The sequence below is a fragment of the Tinamus guttatus genome, unplaced genomic scaffold (genome assembly GCF_059628265.1).
Source record: "Tinamus guttatus ecotype Peru unplaced genomic scaffold, ASM5962826v1 Tinamus_guttatus_pri_ptg000676l, whole genome shotgun sequence".
In the NCBI taxonomy this organism is placed as follows: Eukaryota; Metazoa; Chordata; class Aves; order Tinamiformes; family Tinamidae; genus Tinamus; species Tinamus guttatus.
The window spans coordinates 1,989,582-2,010,489 of record NW_028289210.1 but is presented as its reverse complement, the minus strand read 5'-3'; the positions used below and the strand labels follow the sequence as shown (position 1 = coordinate 2,010,489).

The 20,908-nt window shown below is 47.6% G+C and overlaps 1 protein-coding gene across 2 annotated transcripts; it reads right to left on the bottom strand.

Annotated features, from left to right (window-relative positions):
* Positions 1-3,087: 3,087 nt before the first annotated feature.
* BMF (Bcl2 modifying factor) lies at positions 3,088-20,641 on the bottom strand. 2 transcript variants are annotated; one of them, XM_088536576.1, is made up of 4 exons: positions 20,633-20,641; positions 18,414-18,725; positions 17,297-17,460; positions 3,088-3,769 (listed from the first exon to the last, which is right to left on the bottom strand). In XM_088536576.1, exons 2-4 carry the CDS (start codon positions 18,718-18,720, stop codon positions 3,668-3,670), a joined length of 573 nt encoding a protein of 190 aa, XP_088392702.1. In that variant the 5' UTR covers positions 18,721-18,725; positions 20,633-20,641; the 3' UTR covers positions 3,088-3,667. The 2 variants fall into 2 exon arrangements, with proteins under 2 accessions (XP_088392702.1, XP_088392701.1); XM_088536575.1 differs by lacking the exon at positions 20,633-20,641 and adding an exon at positions 19,691-19,895.
* Positions 20,642-20,908: the final 267 nt, after the last annotated feature.

Sequence of the window (20,908 nt, the reverse complement as noted above, 5' to 3'; positions counted from 1 at the left end):
TTGCTGATAAGCAAGACCGCCACATTTCTGCACTCTTGCTCAGCGCCTAGCCTATCTGCTAGGAGCACTCCTTATATTTCCCTTTAAAAATACCCCCAATAGTTCACCATCCAGCATGTCCCAGTCTCACCGTTCCTAGAGCTTCAGTGGAGACATGGATCAGGACCAGTACAGGAGGATGGAATTCACTTGACAGAGTTGACAGACTCACATTGCAACAACTGCCTCAAGTAATTTTCCTTAAAAAAGAAGGGCCGGGTTCCTCTCCTCTATCCCCATGTTAATGCAGGGCTTCAAAGCAAAGGCTGATAGGGAAGTTTCTTTCTAGTAAGGCTTTTCTAATGAGAGTTTAGCCAACAAATATTTAATATCAAGCGGCTTGTGAAAGACAGACTTGGTACTATAAGAAAGTGGCTTGCAGTGGACTATGCAAACCCCATATAACCCAATAAACTCCTGGCAGCTGAGATGTGTGAGCGGTTATGCAGGATTTTGGTGCTGCCAGAGACCTTGGGAGAAGGAGAGCTACACACAGTCCCTACACAGATCCAACAGCAACCCCTTCCCGTGCTGATCCATTCTCTCCTCTGCCTTTGTTGTATCCTGCTGATGGCAATTTGCAGCAATCCCTGGGCAGTCACTTTGTGATTACTGGCTCAGCTTTCAAGAATTGCAGGAAACAAAAGTAAAACTAACTATTCCCTACTAGCACCAGGCTTACTGGATCCAGAGCTGGGTTCTGATAAAAGACACTTGACTGGTGGGAAATTGGGAAGCGATACAGAACCGAACTGTCACTGAGAATTCTCTTTCTCAAGGAAAGAGATCTGAGGTCTGGAGCTGTTTTGGAGATCTGGGAAAGGCGAGCTGGATACTTCAGCACTGCGAGTGTCAGCAGCAGCAGCTCAAGCTTTTCCGCAAGTAGGTGAGACTGTATGTCTGAAGCAGCTCCTTTGTCCCTAAGCGAATAACCAGCCTGCCCCTCAAAACCTACATGAAGCAGAATAAGCCTCTTGGGTCGACAGAGTCTATTTCCTTTCTCTAAGATAGGCAGATATGGAATAAAATTAAAATATACTATCAGTAGCTGCAAATCTCTGGCAACAGCAACCACCACACATATTGCAGGAAGTCAGTCTTTGTCTCAAATTAGCTCAATGTCTCCAGTGAAGTATTGTTGTTCACGGGGATTTTAACCTGAGACTTGGGAATGAGCAATTTCGAAAGTCTTTTGTTCCAGAGAGAATTATGGACTGGCAAAAATGTGTCTCCCCGTGAACCAAGTGATTTTGGTCAGGTAGTCAACATGACTGCAGAACAACTTCAGGTATTTATTTTAACAGGTTGAGGAAAGTCTTGTCCTAGATAGACTTGTAGGCCACAACACCAGCAACTGCCAAAGCCCAGCCTATCCTTCCAGCTTACATACCTACAGCACACACCAGGCCTTACCTGCACTTGGATTCAACCGGCCTGTTTGGCAGTCAAGTCAAGTGGGAAGGGAAGAGGGAAGCTCAGGTGGTTTTTAAGTGTCAGATGCACCTGCTGGATCTTTCCTACTTTGCAGGGCTGCTATGATGTGACTTGGATCTGCTGGTCTGTGATAGCACCTGAAAAAAGGGCCCTGCCAACCAGAAGGAAAGTACAAGCATCATCTCCCAGAGGATGCTGTGCTGGCAGACAGCCCTGCTGCATTTCTACCTGAGCTCCAGCAGTGCACTCCTGCCTCATTAACAGCCTCACTGTTAGCCACATGTTCTTCATTTGAAGAGTTATCTTCTTAATATCTAGCTTCCAAGAGGTCCCCAGCTCAGTGTCTGCTCACGCTACTCCTCAGTCTGTTCTTTAAATCCCTGCTCTCCAGCGATCAGCATTTACTCCAAGCAGAGGGTGCAAAGCAAGGTGTGGGAAGGCTGCTCTCTGTATGGTGAGAGAGGGGCTTCCACACTGCTACAGCAAAAGCAGCAACAGGTACCACTTGGGGTCCTCTGGGTAACTGTAGTGCACATGCTTAAAGAAATGGTACAAAGCCAAAAACAATTCTGCCCTCTCTCTCTAAAAAGCCCCTCCACCCCCCTGCTAAAACCCGAGCCCTAAAATATAACTCGAAATTCATTTATATGAATTCTCAATCATCCTGGACAAATGTATCACCCTAGCTCTAGCTAGAAAAATAACATAAGAGGGAAAAAAAAAGAGATTTTCTCACATTAGCCCTCATCACGCTGAAAGATGCCGAAAGTGGCTGTGAAGATAGGCAAATGAAAACCTGTTTCATAAATGAAATGAAAAGACCTGTTTCAGGGAGCTAAAGTACATTTTGCCACAGTAAAGTAGGATGCAAGTTGAGAGAACGGGGCTAGAAAAGAGGGAAAAAGTCCAAATATAACTGTGTTCAGCAAGTTGTTATCAAGACACTACAGTGCAATGATGAAATTATACAAAATAAAATATATATATATATAATAGATGTGTCCAAGTTGTTACTGGGTTTGTCAATTAACAATATTTAAGGCTGCACAGAAGTACTTCATTTGGTAGGTAATTCCCCTGTGCCGTTCTAATAGTGTCAGTCATACGGACAATCTTCTGAGCAGATGAAAAGCAAGAATTCTTAGAATTTGAAATAATATTACTGCTGCTAGTCAACAGGTGCTTACAGCAGCCTCCCAATATCATTTGATAGAGTGATGGACAGACTGCTGGTACAGTGTTTGTGTCAAACTAGTTGCTAATTGATTTCCCTGTAAAATCCTGAAGCAAATTATCAGATGCCTGGGACCTAAGCCTTCTTCACCAACCACTTTATAGTAATAGAAAAGAAACAAACAAAATAAACACCCATCATAAAACTAACAAAAACATATACATTAGCACTGCAGGAGAACGATGCTTGGGTCTTATTCCATGGTTTTCAGCTCCATGATGGCTCAGAGACGCAGCAGTCCCTGAACTGGAAGCAAACGGTTGCAGACACTGAGTAGCCACCAAGCAGGGTTTGGAAGAATCTCTTTATAGAAACAATTTTGTCTACTTAGGCAATGAGAAAGAACAGCCTCATGTGAGAGATCTGCAACTGGTATTCAATGGAAAGATTTAAGAGATCAAATTTCTTTGTGATTTTCTCTCACAAAAGATCCAAGAAAATAAGCAGTAACCCATGCAGAAAACAAGCAGCCTGCTGGATATAAGCTACTTGAATGTTACTGTCGCTAGAAGAACTTTGTTCATGGAGGAACCAAGCATCGCTATGCTGGAAGATACTCAAAGTACGTTTAGAGTCATCAGTCCCAGACATCCCTTTCTAACTAGCAGCCAAAATGACAAACTCCTGCACTTTGTTATTGACCAGCAGACAGCAGAGGAAGCCGTTAGCCTCACACCTGCCTCTCTTGCACAGAGGTCACCGGCGCGGGGAACCAGCAGCAAGCGTTACCAAACACACCCACATTCAACCTTTCCTTCAACAGTGTTGGACAAGAGCTCCCTGCCTCGCGAGGCAGCAAGCAGCAAAGAAGAGTCCATAAAAACCCCGAACTTGAAGGCGAGTAGAAGAGTTTCACAGAGTCCTCACATCCGGCCGGCGGTGTGCTTGTCTCTCCCCAAAACCAGTGTTTGTCCCGTGCTCCCTGCAGACTGGATGTGGCCTGAAGCAGGCGGGTGATGCTCACCTCTGCCCGGTGTGGTTCCTGTTCGCCTCCACGTTCAAGGCCAGGTTGTGTAGGAAGAGAAGGAGCTGCCACCACACTTGATTTCTGTTCTGCTGGTGCTGTTGGGGAGAACAGTTGAAACAAAGTTATTTATATTTCTAAAATTGCAACATACCACTTCTCTTTTCCAAAAACAACTCAGTTACACTTTTCAAGAGTAGACACTTTAATCCCATCAGCCTAGCAAGGGGGTGCACCGAGGGATGAGGGGAGAGAGGGAAATGATAAGTTCTTCAGAAATAATTGTAGCTCTAACATTACAAAAAGAAAAGAGCAGACCCTTTATGCATTGTGCACAAGAGGATTAAATTTTTTTTGCTTGTAGGATTTTGCAGAGTTTAGCCAAGTGCTGTTTTTAATCAGATTGGCTTCTGAGCCTTTCAAAAGCCCCAGCTGCATGAACAAACAACCTTTTTTTTTTTTTTTTTTTTTTTAAAGCCCCCCCCTTCACCCCAAAAGTTAAAAAAAAAAAGTTAAAAAAAAAGAAATATAACTGGTGATCCATCTGTAAGTGATTTGACACCGTGAAGGTCAAAGGGTTAATCTTCAATTTAAACCACACTGCTGAGACAGCAAAAGTCTGATTTCATCTAGCACAAGAAAACACATTCGTGCGCACACACACTCCCCCGCCCTCCCCCCACCACATTTTCCTTCCCAGCATCTCCAAGATAATACTGCCCTTTTTATAGCCACTTTTGACAGTAAGCCATAAATAATCAGCCTTGGAGCCCTTTCCTACTGACTGGAGCCAATTAAACCTTAAGCAAGAACATACTTGAAAACACACAAAAAACCCAAACCGAGAGGTTATTTCAGGTCCCATTGTCAAGGAAGAAACCCGGGAGTTGAGTTTCAGGGGGACAGCGGCCTGCATAATGCAGCTTTGGGCAGGAACACTGTCCCTCCTTTTGTTATAGGTAATCGCCTGGCTAAAAGGGGCTCCTGTTCTCCCCCACCTCCCCGCGCTTTAATGGCATCTCGCACAAACAGGTGGGTTTCTCTTCCCACTGCCCCTGCTGCGATACTATTTCACCCCAGGAACCAAGCCTCAATCAGAAGCCAGGCTCTGTTTTCTCATCCAAAATTCCGTATTTGCTAAGCAAATGATTTCACATCGTTTCTGAAACAAACCAAAACCAAAACAAACCAGCCCCAATTCCTCCCCGTCCCCTCTCAAGTCCCCAGCAGACGAGGAAAGAGAAGAGGCCTCCCAAGCACTCTGTCTCGGCGCACAGGAGTTCGCGACGGGGCGCTCAAGCACATTATGTGAACAAGGTGTTTCGACCTCGATTAGCCCAACAGGGCAGAACCACACAGTTATGAGGCGCTCTCTGTATAACCATAAATGTGATTCTGTGATAAATGAGGCAGAGGTGCGACCGTAGCTTGTATATTGGAGATAGGTCAGTGGAGAGCTCTCCAAATAACCGTCCCCAATAAACAACATATGATGCTCACACTTCAGCATAAGCAGGTCCGTGCTGTTTGAGTGTCAAGCACCCACAAGGCAGGGTGCAGAAAGCCTGCCAGAACTTGTGTCTTAGCAACTCTTCGTTCTTCTGACTCTCTAGACTTGAAAGTTGTCTTCTGGATTTAGAGCACTTCACACAGATCTAACCACACATCTCAACATCACTAAGCATAACCCACAGACAGGAACTCTAGAGACTCATATCTTTTATTTCAGAATATCCACTCCCTGGGTTCAAACTGCACTGATTTTCTATATGTTCCTAGGCTTATATAAGCACATATGCATGCATATAAGTATGTACATATACCTACATACAAACACATATGCAGAGCATTACTAGGTTTACATGTTAAAGTAGTCTTTTATAACCATTCTCTAGGTCTGGATTACGACAACCTAAATTGGTCTCAAAAAGCAAGATGTCTTTTTGTTTTGCTATTCACCTCTTAACCAGACGTTTCCTCCTTTGTCAAACTCCAGAGATTTTTCTCACCCTCCTCCTCAGAGCCACATTTCCAAACCTGCTTGAACACGCATGAGCAACCACAGTGGCCCAGTGGCATCTAGATACCAGGTTTTTCTCAAGCTATTACAGCTCAGACTCCTTAAATAGAGACCTGTGGGGTAGCACGTGAGCACACCACCTTCTCCTGGGCAGTGTCCAGAGCTAGCAAACCGTGCTGGAGAGTGCAGCGGACAAGCACGCTGCAGGTGGTGCTTTCACAGATTATTTCCTTCCACTCACAACCAAAATGGCAGCTAAGTGCCTTAAGGGGAACTAGTATCCAAGTGTAAAAGGGAATGTAAAAAGGCCTTTCCAAATTTTTATCAAAAAGATAAAATTGAAATCTATCACTGCCTCACTAGCGGCTCCTGTTCAACAGAAGCTCTCATGGGATTTTATATGAAGTGCTCCTTGGGGACAAACAAAGGGGATGCGCTAATCTGACTTATGACAAAATACGTATATGAAAAAGAAAGCCTGCATTAATATGCCACTTCATGCAGGAGGCTGTTTTGAGCTTCTCACTGTAAGAGATTTATAAATGTTCATCTCTGTCCTTCCCGCTCCTCACGTTTTCAAGGTCAATTTAGAAGCAAAAGATTACATGTGCTCTGTGTGATAGGTAAAGAAAGTCACGTTGAAAGAAAAAGGCAGAAGGATAGAGCTCCTCCTCCTGTGTTTTGCGGGGAGGAGAGGTTTTTGCTTTTGTTTTGTAAATAAGAGATTTGGATATCTTCTTCTGGAAGAGTCATGGACCTGCAAGAGACCCAGTGGGATGCAGTATCACAAGCACTAAGAAAACAAACTCTAGAGATATTTATTTTTCGTTTGAACTCTACTGTGGTTTTTTTTTTTTTTTTTTTTTCGCTTCTCCAGTTAAAAATGTTTCCCTGTATCTACCTGAGACCCTCAGTGAGATTTTTGTGCAAGGAAAAGCAGAACAGGAATTATTTCATCCCAGTTTCCTCTTTCTTATAAAAAGCATAAAGAAGATCTCAAATTATAGTATGGAGGACATGGATGTCATTAATTTTGTTTTCAAAAAATGGCAGCAGGAGGCAGTTAAATGGCAGGCTATAGGTAACTAGCAGGCCAAGAGCAGATTTCCAGGTTTTATTCCTAGATCACGGGGTTTCTGTTTTCCTGGGTGCATATTTAGCCAGCATCTCCTTCCTCTGGCTGTAGCTCCACAGGCACTCACTGGTCTGCACACTGAAAAGCCTGTTCTCATCATCGTCTCTTAACCGTAGTGTTGGAAAGCAAATGACAGCAACAAAACGATCCAGGCCAGAACCAATATGACAAAAACATTATCTTCACTACTGATCAGGTCATCCCGATCCATTTGATCCACATCATCCTGCAGTCAAACTGCTGCTTGTGCCAGCAAACCAGAAGAGCAATCTGCAAACGAGCCCTTGCCGGGCAGCCCATCTAGCAGGGCGCACAGGACCAGGGCTTCACTTCTGGGCTCCCCCGCTTTCCGAGACACTAACTCAGTGTGGGACAAGAGCCACAGAGTGGAAACAACAGATATTCTTCACAATGGAGACAGAGAAAACAGTTCACAGAAAGAACTATGCAAGCCCAAAGCAGTCCTTTTGGCAAGTTTCAGTAGCTTTTCCCTCCGTATGCCTCTGCTATGACCAATATCCTTTATATTATTTTATTTTATTGGGTGGTACAATTCAGCTGCCAGAGAGTATGGAAAACCAAGGGGAATGACTCCATGAACTCTCCATCTGATTTTTCAGATGTGATGAATTCCAAGTCAATTCTTGCTGTGTTCAGTGATTCAACCAGCATGACTGTTGTGGCCCAGTTTTATATTTTCCCTAAGCTTCACTATGTTGACTTACTCCTCACCAAAACATCTCAATTCTCAGCCTCAGTGTCGGTGAGTGAGTGTCAGAGGTGAATATTTTGCTATCTTCCTAAGATAGCAGCACAGTGAATATTTTCAACCTCCTTTCCAAGAAGGAAAAAAAGCCTCTTTGGCCCATTACCCTAAGTGTGACTAAAGCAGACTGGAGCTGTGAATACAGTAAGTCAACACAAAGCTGGAAACACATAAAACCATTTCCTATTGCAGCTGCTGCTTTTTAAAGGGGATATCCTTAAGAGACTCTGTGTCCAAGATGCTAGGATGAATGCTTCAGTGAGTCACTGGAAAGGCCGTTTTACAGGAAAAGTGTCCTATGAAACAACAGTACATTAACAAAGCCTATTCCATTAACTGTGCTGATAAAAGTCAAAATACTGGTAAATGAATGCATAAAGAAATAGCAATGACCCTGCTGGAAGCAAATGGAGGAGGAAAAAAACTGATCTGAACTTTATTCCCTCTCAATAATTAATATTCCCTCTAAATGTTTCACACCATAAGTAAGTATAAAGATACCTATCTGTCACAGATCACAGAGCACTCCAAATGTCAAAAGCATATTTAACGCCTAGCAAGCTCCTGAATGTGGTATTTTCAAGGAGATATTAGCAAAGGCAATATACACTTAGAGAAAAAGTTTGTCCCTTTGGCACAGCTCCTTGAATACTTGGGCATAAACGATTAGTAGATGAATAGAATTCACTCTGTACCTGGCAGAAGTGCTACAAATAATAAAAAATAAAGAACATGCTCATCATACAGGCCTACTGTATGTGGATGAGATATATTCCTATCACAAACACAGAAACTTGTACCTGTCACCTCTCTTAATTTCATGGGCAACTTCTGACCTGCTTCGTGGTATCCACACGTTAAGCGTCCTTATCCTATCACATCTTAAATGATCAAAATATGTCTGTAAATGGCAATACTGTAGCAAAAGAACAACACTGGCACATGTGCACATAAATGGCAATTCTTCCTTTAACGACCAATATAAGCATTAGCAATTGGTTGTTGGGATCTTACTTATTTACTGCAAGCAAAAACACTTGCAGACTGGGAGCAGTTGCTGACTCACTGTCGAAAGCCATTTTGGGTGCCAGGTGCCTGCAGGCACATTGTGCGACCATGAAACACACTCTCGAAGGGCTGGCAGAAGCCACAGCCCCCAGGGCACCCGAGGTCACACAGGGTGGCTCCAGATGGAGAAAGAAACACTCCCACGGGGCCACAGCAGGAGCAGCACGGAGCGTCCCCACGGGACAGCGGGCCCTGGGCGGCGCGCAGCTCCGCTGAGGGTGCCGGGCACGCGCCGGGCGCGCTCCGGGCTCATTCCGGGCGCGCTCCGGGCTCATTCCGGGCGCGCTCCGGGCTCGCTCTGGCAGGTGAGCCCTGGGCCGGGCTCCCGTGCTGGGAAAACAAAGTGCGTCCGCGCCGGTGCCTTCCTCTGCGGCCGGGCCTGCAGGAAGTGGAAGCAGACAGGCACCATGGCAACGGGCAGCTGACTTGCAACCTGGAGAGGGCAACTACCGGCCAGTACTTTCCCAGGCCCACAGCGCTTCCCCTATCCTACGCTCCGCAGGGCACGGGGAGTTGTTTTCCACTGGGGCGGGGGAGAAGGAGCGGAGGGTAAATACAAGCCTCGCATTTCCACACAACCGCACCTGCTTTTGCTTTCGACCCCCTCCCACGTCAGCACTGTGCCTGGGCAAGGCCCTCCTGGCACCATCGGCAGGGACGGATGAGGGTGCAGAAAAACAGATGCCCAGACCCCGCGAGGCTTCCGCCCCAGGGCTGTGGAGGGCCGGGCTGCCTCCCTGCCCGCGCTGCAGCGACCTCCCCGGCCGGCAGGAAGCAGAGGCAGATTTATTTACTCAGCACTTAAACTAACTGCGCGGGCGAAGGGGCAGCGCGGCCTCACAGCCTGCCCTGCTCCTAACTGGGCCACACGTGCCACAGGGACAGGCTGACCGGCACTGCTGCTCCCTTCCAGCCAGCAGCACCAATGCGGGGGTGCTCCCGAAGCCGGGAAACGCTCCTGAGTGATTAGAACGTACATTAACCACAAGCCGGAGGTAAAACTTCCAGGAGCTTTGCAGGAAAAATCCCAGGAGGGGAGCGCACGCACACGGGGGAAGGCAGAGGGCCCCGGCGCTGGCCGGCTCCGCGGGCAGGTGCAGCGCCGGAGCCCGCGGGCAAGGCAGCCTCTCGTCAGCAGTTCTGATGACTCAGAGGCTAAATTTAGCCGGCGATATAAACACGGCAGCCGCAGCGCAAACACTGCCCGGCAGGCCCGTTCTCACGCACGGCGCCGCAAGCGCGCTCGCCGCCGGCGCGCTCCTCGCTCTGCTCGCGGCGCGCGCGGACGCTGCTCGCTCGCGGCCCCGCGCCCACGCCGTGTGACCCGTTACATCAGAAGAGCTAATTAGGGCTCGTAGAAGTTGCCTCACTGCTTTTATTTTTAGCCTGTTGTTATTCTTTCTGCTGCCTGCCGTCCTCAAAGTTTCCTTTGCCATTGGCAAGGGGAGCTACCAAAAAAATAAAAATAAGACGCTATAAAAGGCTAGTGGGACATTCCTCCTCAAAGGCTGGGAACAAAGGAGGGCTCTGCAGTTCGGCACACGCTTTCCTGCCTTTCCACCCTAAAACTTAATTGCGCAAAATACAAACACACACACGCCTCTCCAGAAATAATCGCTCCAAACATCTCATCAGTCTCCGACAAGATGGCAGTATCTTAGCAAGATCAATCCATCCAAGCAGAGGACTGGAGGCCAAACGATTGGGTTCCCACCAGCAATCACTATGTGATCTCAGACAAGTTAAGACTTGTACTTCCTAGTCTCCATTGCTGTTTTATATATATATATATATATATATATGTACACACACATGTATATGTGTGTGTGTGTATATAAGTATAAAAATGGGATATTACTGCAATTGTTTCTTAACTGAATAACAGTTTCTCAACTGTGGCAAGGTGCTACAAGTAGAAAGCACATTGCCACTGTTCTAGCTAGCAGGGTGCTCCAGGACTCTAGGAAATGCAGCAGTCTATGAAACAGTGAGATTTTACAGGAGAAAAAAAAATAAGTACTCTAAGTTATTTATACCACTGAATGATATTGCAGGTAAAGTTAGAAATGTAGAGTATAATCAGTTCACCAATATCTCACTTGGTACTGTCCCAAATATATGTATATATAAATATATATAAAATACTGTGGAGAGTCTTTATATTTTAAGTTTGTAGCCCCTGCCCTAAAGCATTTCATTCCCTCATTTCCTGCCAAGTGAAGAATTCACAGCAGCCAGTTAGAGCAGCTCTCATGCCTCTCCTGACACCCACCAGGCTCCCTTATCCTCTGACCACTTCCTCTATCAGACCTGAGCAGGAAGCTTTGTTTTTTTAAAAATTACCCCCTATTTACTCCCTATTTTAGAGAGGCGATAAAGACATTGAAATCTTTTGTCTGCTGAAGGTGGTGAGAAAAAAAAATAGGCTAATAGAAAAGTTTTGTGGTTTTATTAAACAAATGCATAATGGTTGTACTGCGTCATATCTAGGTTCATTTAGCCCTGCCCCCAGCAGCAAGCAGCTCTGCGTTGCTGCCTCAGCTAAGCAAACACAGAGCAAGAATGTGCAAGAGCTCCCCCTAATACTCTTTCAGCATTTAGCATTAGGACTTCCTGAGCCAGACCGGGCTTCTACCTATTGAGTGACCCCTTCAAGAGTCAGAAACTTGTCCAGACTCCCCCTTAAAACCAGGTGAAGTGCTGGCATGCACAATATCCCATGGCAAGGAGTTTCACAGATTATCTACTGCACAAAAACGACCTCATTTAGACTGAGTTGGCTCCTACTAGCTTATATAGTTCTTATATCAGGAGAAATACTGAGTCTACCCACCTCCTTCAAGCCACATTTGATTTCTGTTTTCCGCCATATCCTCCTCACTTTGCATCTTTTGAGGCTTAAGAGTTCTAGCTCATTCATTCCTTTCTCACACAGAAGTTGCCCCTTCTTACATTTCTCTGAACATTTTCCAGTTTTATTGTAAAATTTTTGGAGGAAGGGAACCAGAACTGTGTTTAATGTTCAAAATATGGAAGATAGTTATGTCATTGAATAAATTATGCCACTGTCTGTGTTCTTGTTCTCCATTTCCTTGCAACGCTTCAAAGAATGTTGTTTCAGATCAGACTTGAAATTGGTCCAGGAAGTTTCTATTAATCTGTTTGTCAAGTTTGCTCCACAGCTAGCAGGACTTGGGAAAGATCAGACCAGTGGGTAGGCAAGGGGCAATAGGCCCCATGCCATTTTTAGGCATAAGAGAAGGTGCTTCCAAGCCACCTCTTCCTTCTGACAAACTATTTGCTATTTGTCAGAAATTGAAAGATCAAAGAAAACAAAAAATACATCTGTCTCCCCACTCCACTGCATGATCTTCTCAGCTTTCTATGAGCTCTATTCCTTGAGCCTGAGATCACAACTCCATAGTCCTGTAAGTACTTTGCTTTACATCTCTCCAACCTCATATCTACCCTATAATCCCTTGCCCTCCCGATCGGGCTTCCCAATCCATCCTCTGACCCATTTACAGAACTTAACCTGGTACTTTCTTCCTTGCCATACTCCTACATCCTCAGCCAGAAATTCAAGTCATGGGTCAACTGGCATCCCACAGACAGCAGAGCCAAACAGGAGATCCACTGCTTTGCACAGCAGCAGCTGGGTCTAGCAAACACCATCTAGCAGCAGAGATCTTGCTGTACTGCACTTACCAACTCAGGAAACAAGAGGATGAAAGCATTTAACAATTCTCAAAGAGGCTGCTAGTATGGGCAAAGCTAGGAGTTGCTGCTGTGAAAGGTTCAGCTGCAGGATAAATTGTGAATCTCTGCATATTACCTTTTTTTTTAGGGGGAAAAAAAAAGTTATCATAAAGTACCTTTTCCAATAAACCATTCCAGTTAAAAAGCTTTACCAAAAAATTCCCTGGATGTCCTGCGTGTCTCCCATGGAGAATGCTTGATGCATTTTGGGACAAACAACTCGCATGCAGTGCTGTGCACCCATTGCCCCACGCTGAGAACTCTTTGACAACACACACTGGCATTGTTGCATAAGCAGAAGCATCTCAGAGGAGATCTCAATAATTCTCATGAGATACACAGGGGAAAAAATATGCAAAATGCAACCAGTTTCACTTTCAGAGGAAAGTAACTTTTCCTCCCGGACATTTTCAGAGTCATTAACTTAAAGCAAATGGGTACATTTCTAGCAGGCCGCCTACACCTGATGTAAACACAGGCATTCAGAAACTGCATGCTACTTGGACCCATCATACAATGGCTGCAAGGGGCTTATTTGTTGAACAGAATAGGGAATTTCCCAAAACAAACAGTTTTCTATAGCTAGAGTCATGGTTACTTTTTGAGCATGGTCAGCATATCTAAATCAACTGCAGTATTCCTAATGTGCTGGAAAGGGGCTTTGTTGTTGTTTGTAATGCACTTATTTACTCAAGAAAGCTCCGCTCTGATTCAGCATCTGGTTCTTATTGAGCCTCAGCTTTTTTTAAACCAAGCTTTCCAGATGGGTTGACTGAAGCACAAGGAGGTCAAGAGACTTGTCTGAGGTCATACAGCAAGTCAGTGGCTCCGCTTGGACGCCAGCCCAGAACTGTTCAAGGCTACCACTCCTTAGCTCTTAAAGGGACAACATTATCCCCTGTGAAATGATCTTATCATTGCAAAGAGATCTGATAAAACTGGGCCCTCAAATTTGCAGCCTGCTTAGAGTTATTTCGAAAAAAAAAATCTGTAGTGTTTCAATGCCTTAACGGAGCAAGCTAAACTAAGAGGCGTGATACTAATGTACAGTCTGATTCTCCTCACTCATATATCCTATGTGCTCCTATAGGAGCTTTGCACTACAGCCACTGTTTAGTTCTCTATTCATGTCCCATCTAGCAGTATATCTGATCACAAAACACATTCTCAGTTCAGCACAAGTTAAAGCCCCCTCTCACAGCAAGGGAACTCGCATGCACTCAGAGCCTAAGGAGCAGCTCAAGCACTCGGCCCATGGTCTTGACACGTAGGGAAGAGGTAGCACGTTGCAGCTGACTGACCAGATACTGTAAACTCCGCTCCACCTCCCATAACCACAGAGCACATCTTTAAGATCAGCTGTAGGCTAGGACACAGCAAGCACTTCAGACAGAGAGCACAGAGCCCATGGCAAGCCCAGCCTTCTCCCCCTAGGCATACTTGTTCCAACTCAAGCACAATGTGGTTGGTACAAGGTTCTCCCTCGGGAAGTACAGTTGGGCTCCACCTTTGTTTTCTATGTGAATGGTGAGTAAAGTGTTGTGGAGAGAATACTACCTGTCAGTGTAGCTCCTGACAAGAGGTATTAAAGAGCTGGATGGCTCCCACATAGATGGGTCCCCCATATCATTCTGTGGAGCGCTTTGCAAAATGGACTAAGTGCTGCTTCACAATGCAGAGCTTTCCTCAAGTCTCTGCAATAGTAAACTCAGCACCTTAGAGATTACATCTGCAGAGCACTGGGGAAAGTTGCATTATTGTTCTAGCACTGTGCTAAGAATAAAAATGCCAGGTCTTAAGTTACTGTATTCTGTTTAATATATTAATAGGAAATGAAACCCTGAAAATTGTGTACATGCCAAAAGTAAGCATAGGTGCGGCCAACTTTCTTGTTCTTACGGATACATGCCCAAAAATCTTTTGTATGGCCAAGAACCACAAAATAAATACCACACAACTCAGGGAGCCCAGGGAAGAGATAACAGTGACTCTCCAGTGTTCCTGATGTGGGATGGGGTTAGACCAGGCGTGCAGCCTGGTCCAACGACAACTTGGTGATGTCAGACTCAGTAGCTACTGCCTGCTCTGTTCCTCTCAAAGCCAGGGATGTAGAGTAACTAGCAGCCTTAATGTCAATGTAGCCCTGCTGCTGCAGCAGGGCAGGTGCCATGCCTGAACTGCTGGAGAGCCTTGCAGAACTCCAGAACCATGTGAGGCAACTCTTGAGCTGGCTGGATGCATTAATCCAAAATTGTAAACCCTTCTGAACTCCAGCTGAAGGAGCACATACTCTTTCTATTCACAGGTTCCAACATAAAACGTTTTGCAGGCTCCAAAGAGGCAAAGCCTGGTGAGAACTGGGCTTGCTCTCTATCAGGACTTCACAAGACCACACTGGTGTGACTAACTTTGTGGTATTCTAAATCTGATTCCAGACACCACTCTGGAAAACAGTCGGTTTTGACCAAATGTTTGAGACAAGCTGGAATGGGGCACCAACTCTTGAGATTAGTTTCACAGCAAGACAAATGACAGCCCAGTTTTCCATGTCTCCAAGATTACCCTTTCCAAACCACAATGCATTGTAATCCAGTTCATGTGTCTCCAGGGGCAGACTGCTTCTTCAGCAACAAGCCGGGAAGAGTCACTGCACGCAGGACAGAGGGGCTTCTACACACGAGATCTATGCCAAAAGCCAAAGGAAATCCTCCATGTAGGGCTGGGTGGGAAGGGACCGGGCACAAGAACAAACCCCATGAGGAACAGTGCCTTGGACACCAATATGTGGCTCAGTATTCAGTTTCCCTGACAAACAAAAAAGAATCCCTTAACGGCTCCAAATGCCAAGGCCTATCCCAGGGTCAGGCTGTGGAGAACCACTGGCTGAACTATCCCATCGTTGGGTTAAATCCGATTTATTTATTTATTTAAAGGGCTGAATGGCCCCCCCTCCTTTACAACTTGCTGCTCTTCCAGTTCAAACAAAGCCAGGCGAGCTCCTCCTCTGCTGGCTGCCCAGCGGGGCAGCGCAGGCGTTTGCTTTTGTTTACTAACTCTCCCACATGCTTGGCTGACACGCGATTCGCCCGGCCCCGCAGCGCTGGCCACAGTCCTGCGCACGGTGCGCGGAGCCCCCACGGCACGCGCAGCCCGCGCCACAGCGGAGCCCCCACGAGGCCGTGGAGCCCCCACGGCACGCACAGTCCACCCGAGGCCATGCCACAGCGGAGCCCCCACAGCACATGCAGCCCGCGCCACAGCGGAGCCCCCACAGCACGCGCAGCCCGCACCACAGCGGAGCCCCCACAGCACGCGCAGCCTGCACGAGGCCGCAGAGCCCCCACAGCACACACACCTCGCCTGAGGCTGTGCCGCTGTGGAGAGCTGGAGCAAGGGCAGGTTTCTAGAGAGCATTTTTGGGGGGCATTCTTTGACGCTTTTCCCAGACATCAGATAGGTGCGTTCCCCACATGAAAGGGGTCAAGTTACAACCAGTTCCACAGCTTCACGTCAGGACTTCTCGCAGGAGGGTTAACCTTGCCTTTGTTGCGAAAATCTAGCTACACAGCGCACAACCTTCAGCTCTTGCTGGTGAAAAGGCAGCAGTGGGGAAAACCCCACTCAACTGAACACAACATATGCTAAAAAGCTTACGGGAGTCTGTTGTTTCTCAGGTTTGCAGAATGACATTCATAGCCCCAACAAGCTACATTTCTACAGATAAACTTTCTGCTACGGCTCCTTTAATCCCTCTGCTGCTTGAGGATACCCAGCAATCCCAGAGTCCCAGAACTGCCTCATCTCTTTCATGCCAAAGAGAGGACCAAAACCCTGCCGAGCACAAGCCATATTCTCCAACCAGGACAAGAGTTCCTCCCTTACCTTTGAGGAGGACTGCAACAGAGCCCATAGCTAATAGAGTGTCAAAGCCCAGAGCAACTCGCTTGGAGTGAGAGCTTTCTGTGACTTTCTGACATCAACGAGAGTGACAGCTTCTTCACAAACAAGTGGATACATCTCTCCTTGCTGGGTTTGCATAGAGTAGAGAAAGGGTTCCTTGAACTGCACTTTAACCTCCTCTGCCAAACTCTACACAAGTTGGGACTTCCATTTCTCCACTATACAACAGGGGAAGGAGGGCAAGGAAGGAAGAATCAGAGTTTTAAGGGTGTTGTTTTTGCTTTGTTTCTTTGAAAAGAACAGTTTCTTCTTTTTTAAAGAAAACAAAAACAAGATTCTGGAGTGTGGTTTTCAAACCTGATGGCATCTTACAGCTGTCTTTTGTTGTGAGGAAGTTAGTCAGAAGTCTGAGACACACTAACCAGGACTGTCTCAGAAAAGAGTTACTAGCCAGTCTTGCATGATCTAAATATACTTCTCAGCATTTCAGACTACTACCCATAGACAATATAGAGCATCAAAACAGACTCTAGGCTTTCTGCCATTGCCAAGATGAGAAGCTGAGATAAGTCAGAAAACGCCACTTGCACTACAGAAGAGAAGATGCTGAGAGTGAGGAGAGTAGAGAAGAGTAAGCACTGTGACAGAAAGCCAAGGGGAGAGTCCTGGAGAAAGCTTCAGCAATCCTGTCACTGATCAACTGCAAGAGCTGGAATAGCAAGCACAAATGTCAGATGGGATACTGTGCCAAGCAGTAAATGCAACCCCACATGTCCTCTTCCCTCTTTCCATCCATGTTTAGGAAGAGTCATCAGTCTAGCATAAACAAAATACACAGTGGCACTCCATACAATTTATTGCTGCCAGCAGTCTGCTGCCTCAGACGACAGCCTGCTTAGCTAACGCCTGGAGCCAGCCTTTTTCGAGCACGGCTCCGGGATAACTGACTCGCCACCTTCCCCCCAGAAACGCCCTACCCTCTGCATGTGGAGCCGGTGGAACTGGTCTGCAATGCACTGCAGCTTCCGTGCAATCTGCACCTCAGCACGGGCTTCCCGCTGGGCTTCCTGAGGCTCCTCTTGGAGGCGGGGATCCAATGCAAAGCCAACTGGAGGAACGTGTAAACGGTAACCAGCATTCCCTACAAAACAGGGGTACGAGGTGTCATTCTTCCAGCACAAAGAATAATCCTTCAGTACACTTCATGGAAGAAAGGACTGCACATGACCCTAGGTTTGTGACTCATGTAGAAGTCCAGCTTCTGAAGCCCAGCTTCTGAAGCTGAAAGATTGCTACGCACGCTAAGCATGCAGCAAATATTCACTCAGTTTTAAGTATCTTTATATTGATTAAATAGAGCATTTGTTTCTTCCCATAATCAAACAGCTGGCAAGATCTTACTCTCAGTTGTTTTTGCTTATTCATAGTTCAGCCAAGCACTGAGATTCTTTTTAATGACATTTTTATAGTTTTACAACATCTCTGTCTCAAGTAGTCTCCCATTAAATGTTGCTGTATCCTTTCTGTCAGACTTTCTCACTTTTCTGGCATTTAGTGGGACTGCTTTGAATTAAAGTTGAACTGGATACATAAAACTGAGTGGTGTCCCATCAGTTACTAGTAAAATACTGGACAGACATCCTACTTATCAAACAACCTTTATTCCAGGAAAGAACCTAAAAGCTGTCCCACTAAATGTAAACTTTTACATTTCCTTCTCTCCACTGAGATTTTCTAAGAGTCTTCTTATATGGAAGAGACAGCATAAGAGGTAAAGAAGATGTAGGCAAATGGCATGATACGAGGCATGACGAGCACTTAAATGTCTATCAGTAAAAAAAAAAAAAAAAAATGCAAGAGAATAGAACCAGAAAAGCATCAAAGACAGGAGAAGCAATGAGCAAGTGCCTGGTTCCTACAATGGGCAGGTAAGGGCTAGAAAGTATAAGCTGTGTTCCCCACGGAATAGGGCCACAGCAAAACAACAGGAATCCTTTAATTAAACATCCTAATGAAAGAATCTTGGCCTGAGCGGGGAAGTGCTAAATGGACAGTTTGCTTTCTGCGAAGCTGGTGACACTGGAGTGCTCTTACCATAGAAGAGTCTCCGGGGCTCTTCAGTGACTCCACAAGGCAACATAACATCCTGACTGGAAGAGGACGGGCTGAGTGTTTGAGTTGCCTTGTCCTGCTGCTCGGGATGCCTGCTACCGGGACCACAGCAGTGTGTGAGGGGGAATAGTTGAAACCTCCCCAGAAGGCAGCTGTTCTGTGTGAAAATGCCAGTTGCAGTCATCTCACCAGGCTGACCTGCAAGTCCAAAGTCATCAGAGTGAAACACGTCATCGTCCAGCCCATCCAGGCTAGAATAGTCCTCTTCCATGTAGTTGGGGCGATCCATTCCTCCTGCAATGAAAGGACATTTGAGGAAACAGCTAAGACACAACAGGAATGCAGCCCAGAAGAGAATGCCTTCCACTTCAACAGGAAAACACAGCCCTTTCTTCCATGCCCGTTTCCCTCCCAGCGCTGTCCATCCACACGAGCAGGAGAGGAGAGTGACTCAGTGATGAAGACCAGGACTTTGGGGGAAGTCCTGGAGTGCTGGGCCAGACAACACGGAAGTTACCGTGTGCCTAAGGCTGCCACTCCACAACTGGTCACGGTGCGGGAAGCAACCACCTACCGCAGCCCAGAGAAACTGGGAATACATTGTCCTAGAAACCAACCCCAGTCCCTCAGACTGAGCCGGTCCAAGGCTTCGGGATTTGTTTTGCTTTAGCCTGCTGCGTCTGAACTCTGCGGAATCCCATTCATTTTCCCCCCAATCCATTATTTATTGACGAAGCAAAGCTCTGTAATCACAAGGCTGCAATGCCAGCCTTTTAAGAAACCCTAATGGTTGCAAAACCCACAAGAGTCGGCAAAGCTGTTTCTGTCAAGCTCTCCAGAACTTTTTCCCCTGCTAAAGGGCCACATCTCCCTTCAGGTTCTCTTTTCTTCTCTCACCTCAAATAAGAAAATATCCCAAACTTGGCAACCCAATTGCTTCATCTCCCCTCTTACCTTAAAGTAAATCTGCATTATTGGTTCACCCTATTAGAAAAGAAAAAAAACTATTTGCTGGTATCAGTTTTTAAAGCAGGACAGCCAAAGTTGTCACTGCGAACTCTCCTGAGCTCTCTTACTGCACAAAATTGGACAAAAAAAATGATGGCGGAAAGAAGGAAAAAAACACCATCAACAAAACCACATCAAACCCTAAATCACAATTTCGGAGCTCTTTGCAAACATACAGTAATTAGAAGCAGATTTACAAAAAAAAAAAAAAAAAAAGAAAAAAAAAAGCCATGAGTCCCTTTACTTGTTACCTGTGCATCTAACCCAAATGGAAGACAGTCTCCTAAGAGATCCATCTCCAGGATTTCCACCCAGTTCCAAACAGGGCAGTGAAATTCAACTCTTCACGTCTCTTCCTTTGCTCTGGTTTGCGAGGCATTTAACAGAACGGAAGACTAGCGAGAGGAATTTCAGGCCTGAAGGAGACATCAACAACAGCTCGATGAGGTTGCGCGCGGCGCTCCCGGCGGTGCCCGCACGTGCGCCCAGGTGAGCGAGCTCGGCGCACCAGCGCGGGGCGGAGATGCGGGAACCGCTTGCGCGAGGCGCCAACCCCGGCACCGCAGCTAGTCAAGTTAGCGCCACTCGGCAGCTCGCTCCAGCCCCCGGGAAGAGCTTGCGGAACAGGACAGGGAGCAGCGGCTCCGCGGGACGACTCGGTGCTACCTCGGCATGCCCTTTCCCTCAGGGGCCGCAAGTTGCACAGAGGGGAGCGAGAGGCTTCTGCTGGAGCACTCGCACCTGACAGAAGGGCAGGGGGACAGCGCACGCTGCCCGTGCGCGTGTCACAGCCCCACGGGACACACGCAGCCATCGCGGCAAAGCAGCGACACGGACACGGGGCTGACAGCGGAGCACAGGGGCTTGGAAAGGGGGAAGTTGGGCTCTCCGGCGAGAGCCGCGCTTTACTCGGGGCTCCGGGGAACGACAGAGCAAGGATGCCAGAGGAAGCGTGGAGGAAAACTTACCCTGGACTTTAACTAACTCCTTCCCAGCCTCTCTCAGAGCCGCCGCAACCGAGACGCGGCCCCCCGGCGCGCCGGGAGCCCCGCGCGCCCGCGGCGCCCCCTCGCCCGGCGCCCGCGACAGCGGCCGCGCGCGCCCGGGCACCGAGGGCGCCGCTACCCCCCGCAGCCGGACACGGACACGCGCGTGGCTGCCCTGCCCGCCCCGCCGCCGCCGCCCGCACTCACCGCGAGGCGGGGCGGGCGGCGGGGCCGCCGGGAGCGGAGCCGGGCGCCCCGGGAGCGCAGCGGCCGCGGCGCCTCCTCGCCGCCAAACTGCGGCGGCGGCGCCGGGGCGCGCGAACAGCTGACGGGAGCCCCGCCCCGCCCGCGGCGTCACGGGCCCGCCCCGCCGCCCCCACCGCCCCCGGCCGCCCCCGCCAGCGGCGGCCAATGGCGCCGCGGGGACCGGGCGCGGAGCGGCGGGGGGGCCCGTGACCGCGGCGGGGGGGACGCGGAGCGCGG

What these genes read in the sequence shown, in the direction of transcription:
- BMF (XM_088536576.1), bottom strand. Translation starts at nt 18,720, where the DNA reads ATGGATCGCCCCAACTACATGGAAGAGGACTATTCTAGCCTGGATGGG. An exon ending in GCCCCGGAGACTCTTCTATG is followed by an intron (nt 17,461 to 18,413) that starts GTAAGAGCACTC and finishes CCTGTTTTGTAG; the next exon opens with GGAATGCTGGTTACCGTTTA. An exon ending in ACCGGCTCCACATGCAGAGG is followed by an intron (nt 3,770 to 17,296) that starts GTAGGGCGTTTC and finishes TCTCCCCAACAG; the next exon opens with CACCAGCAGAACAGAAATCA.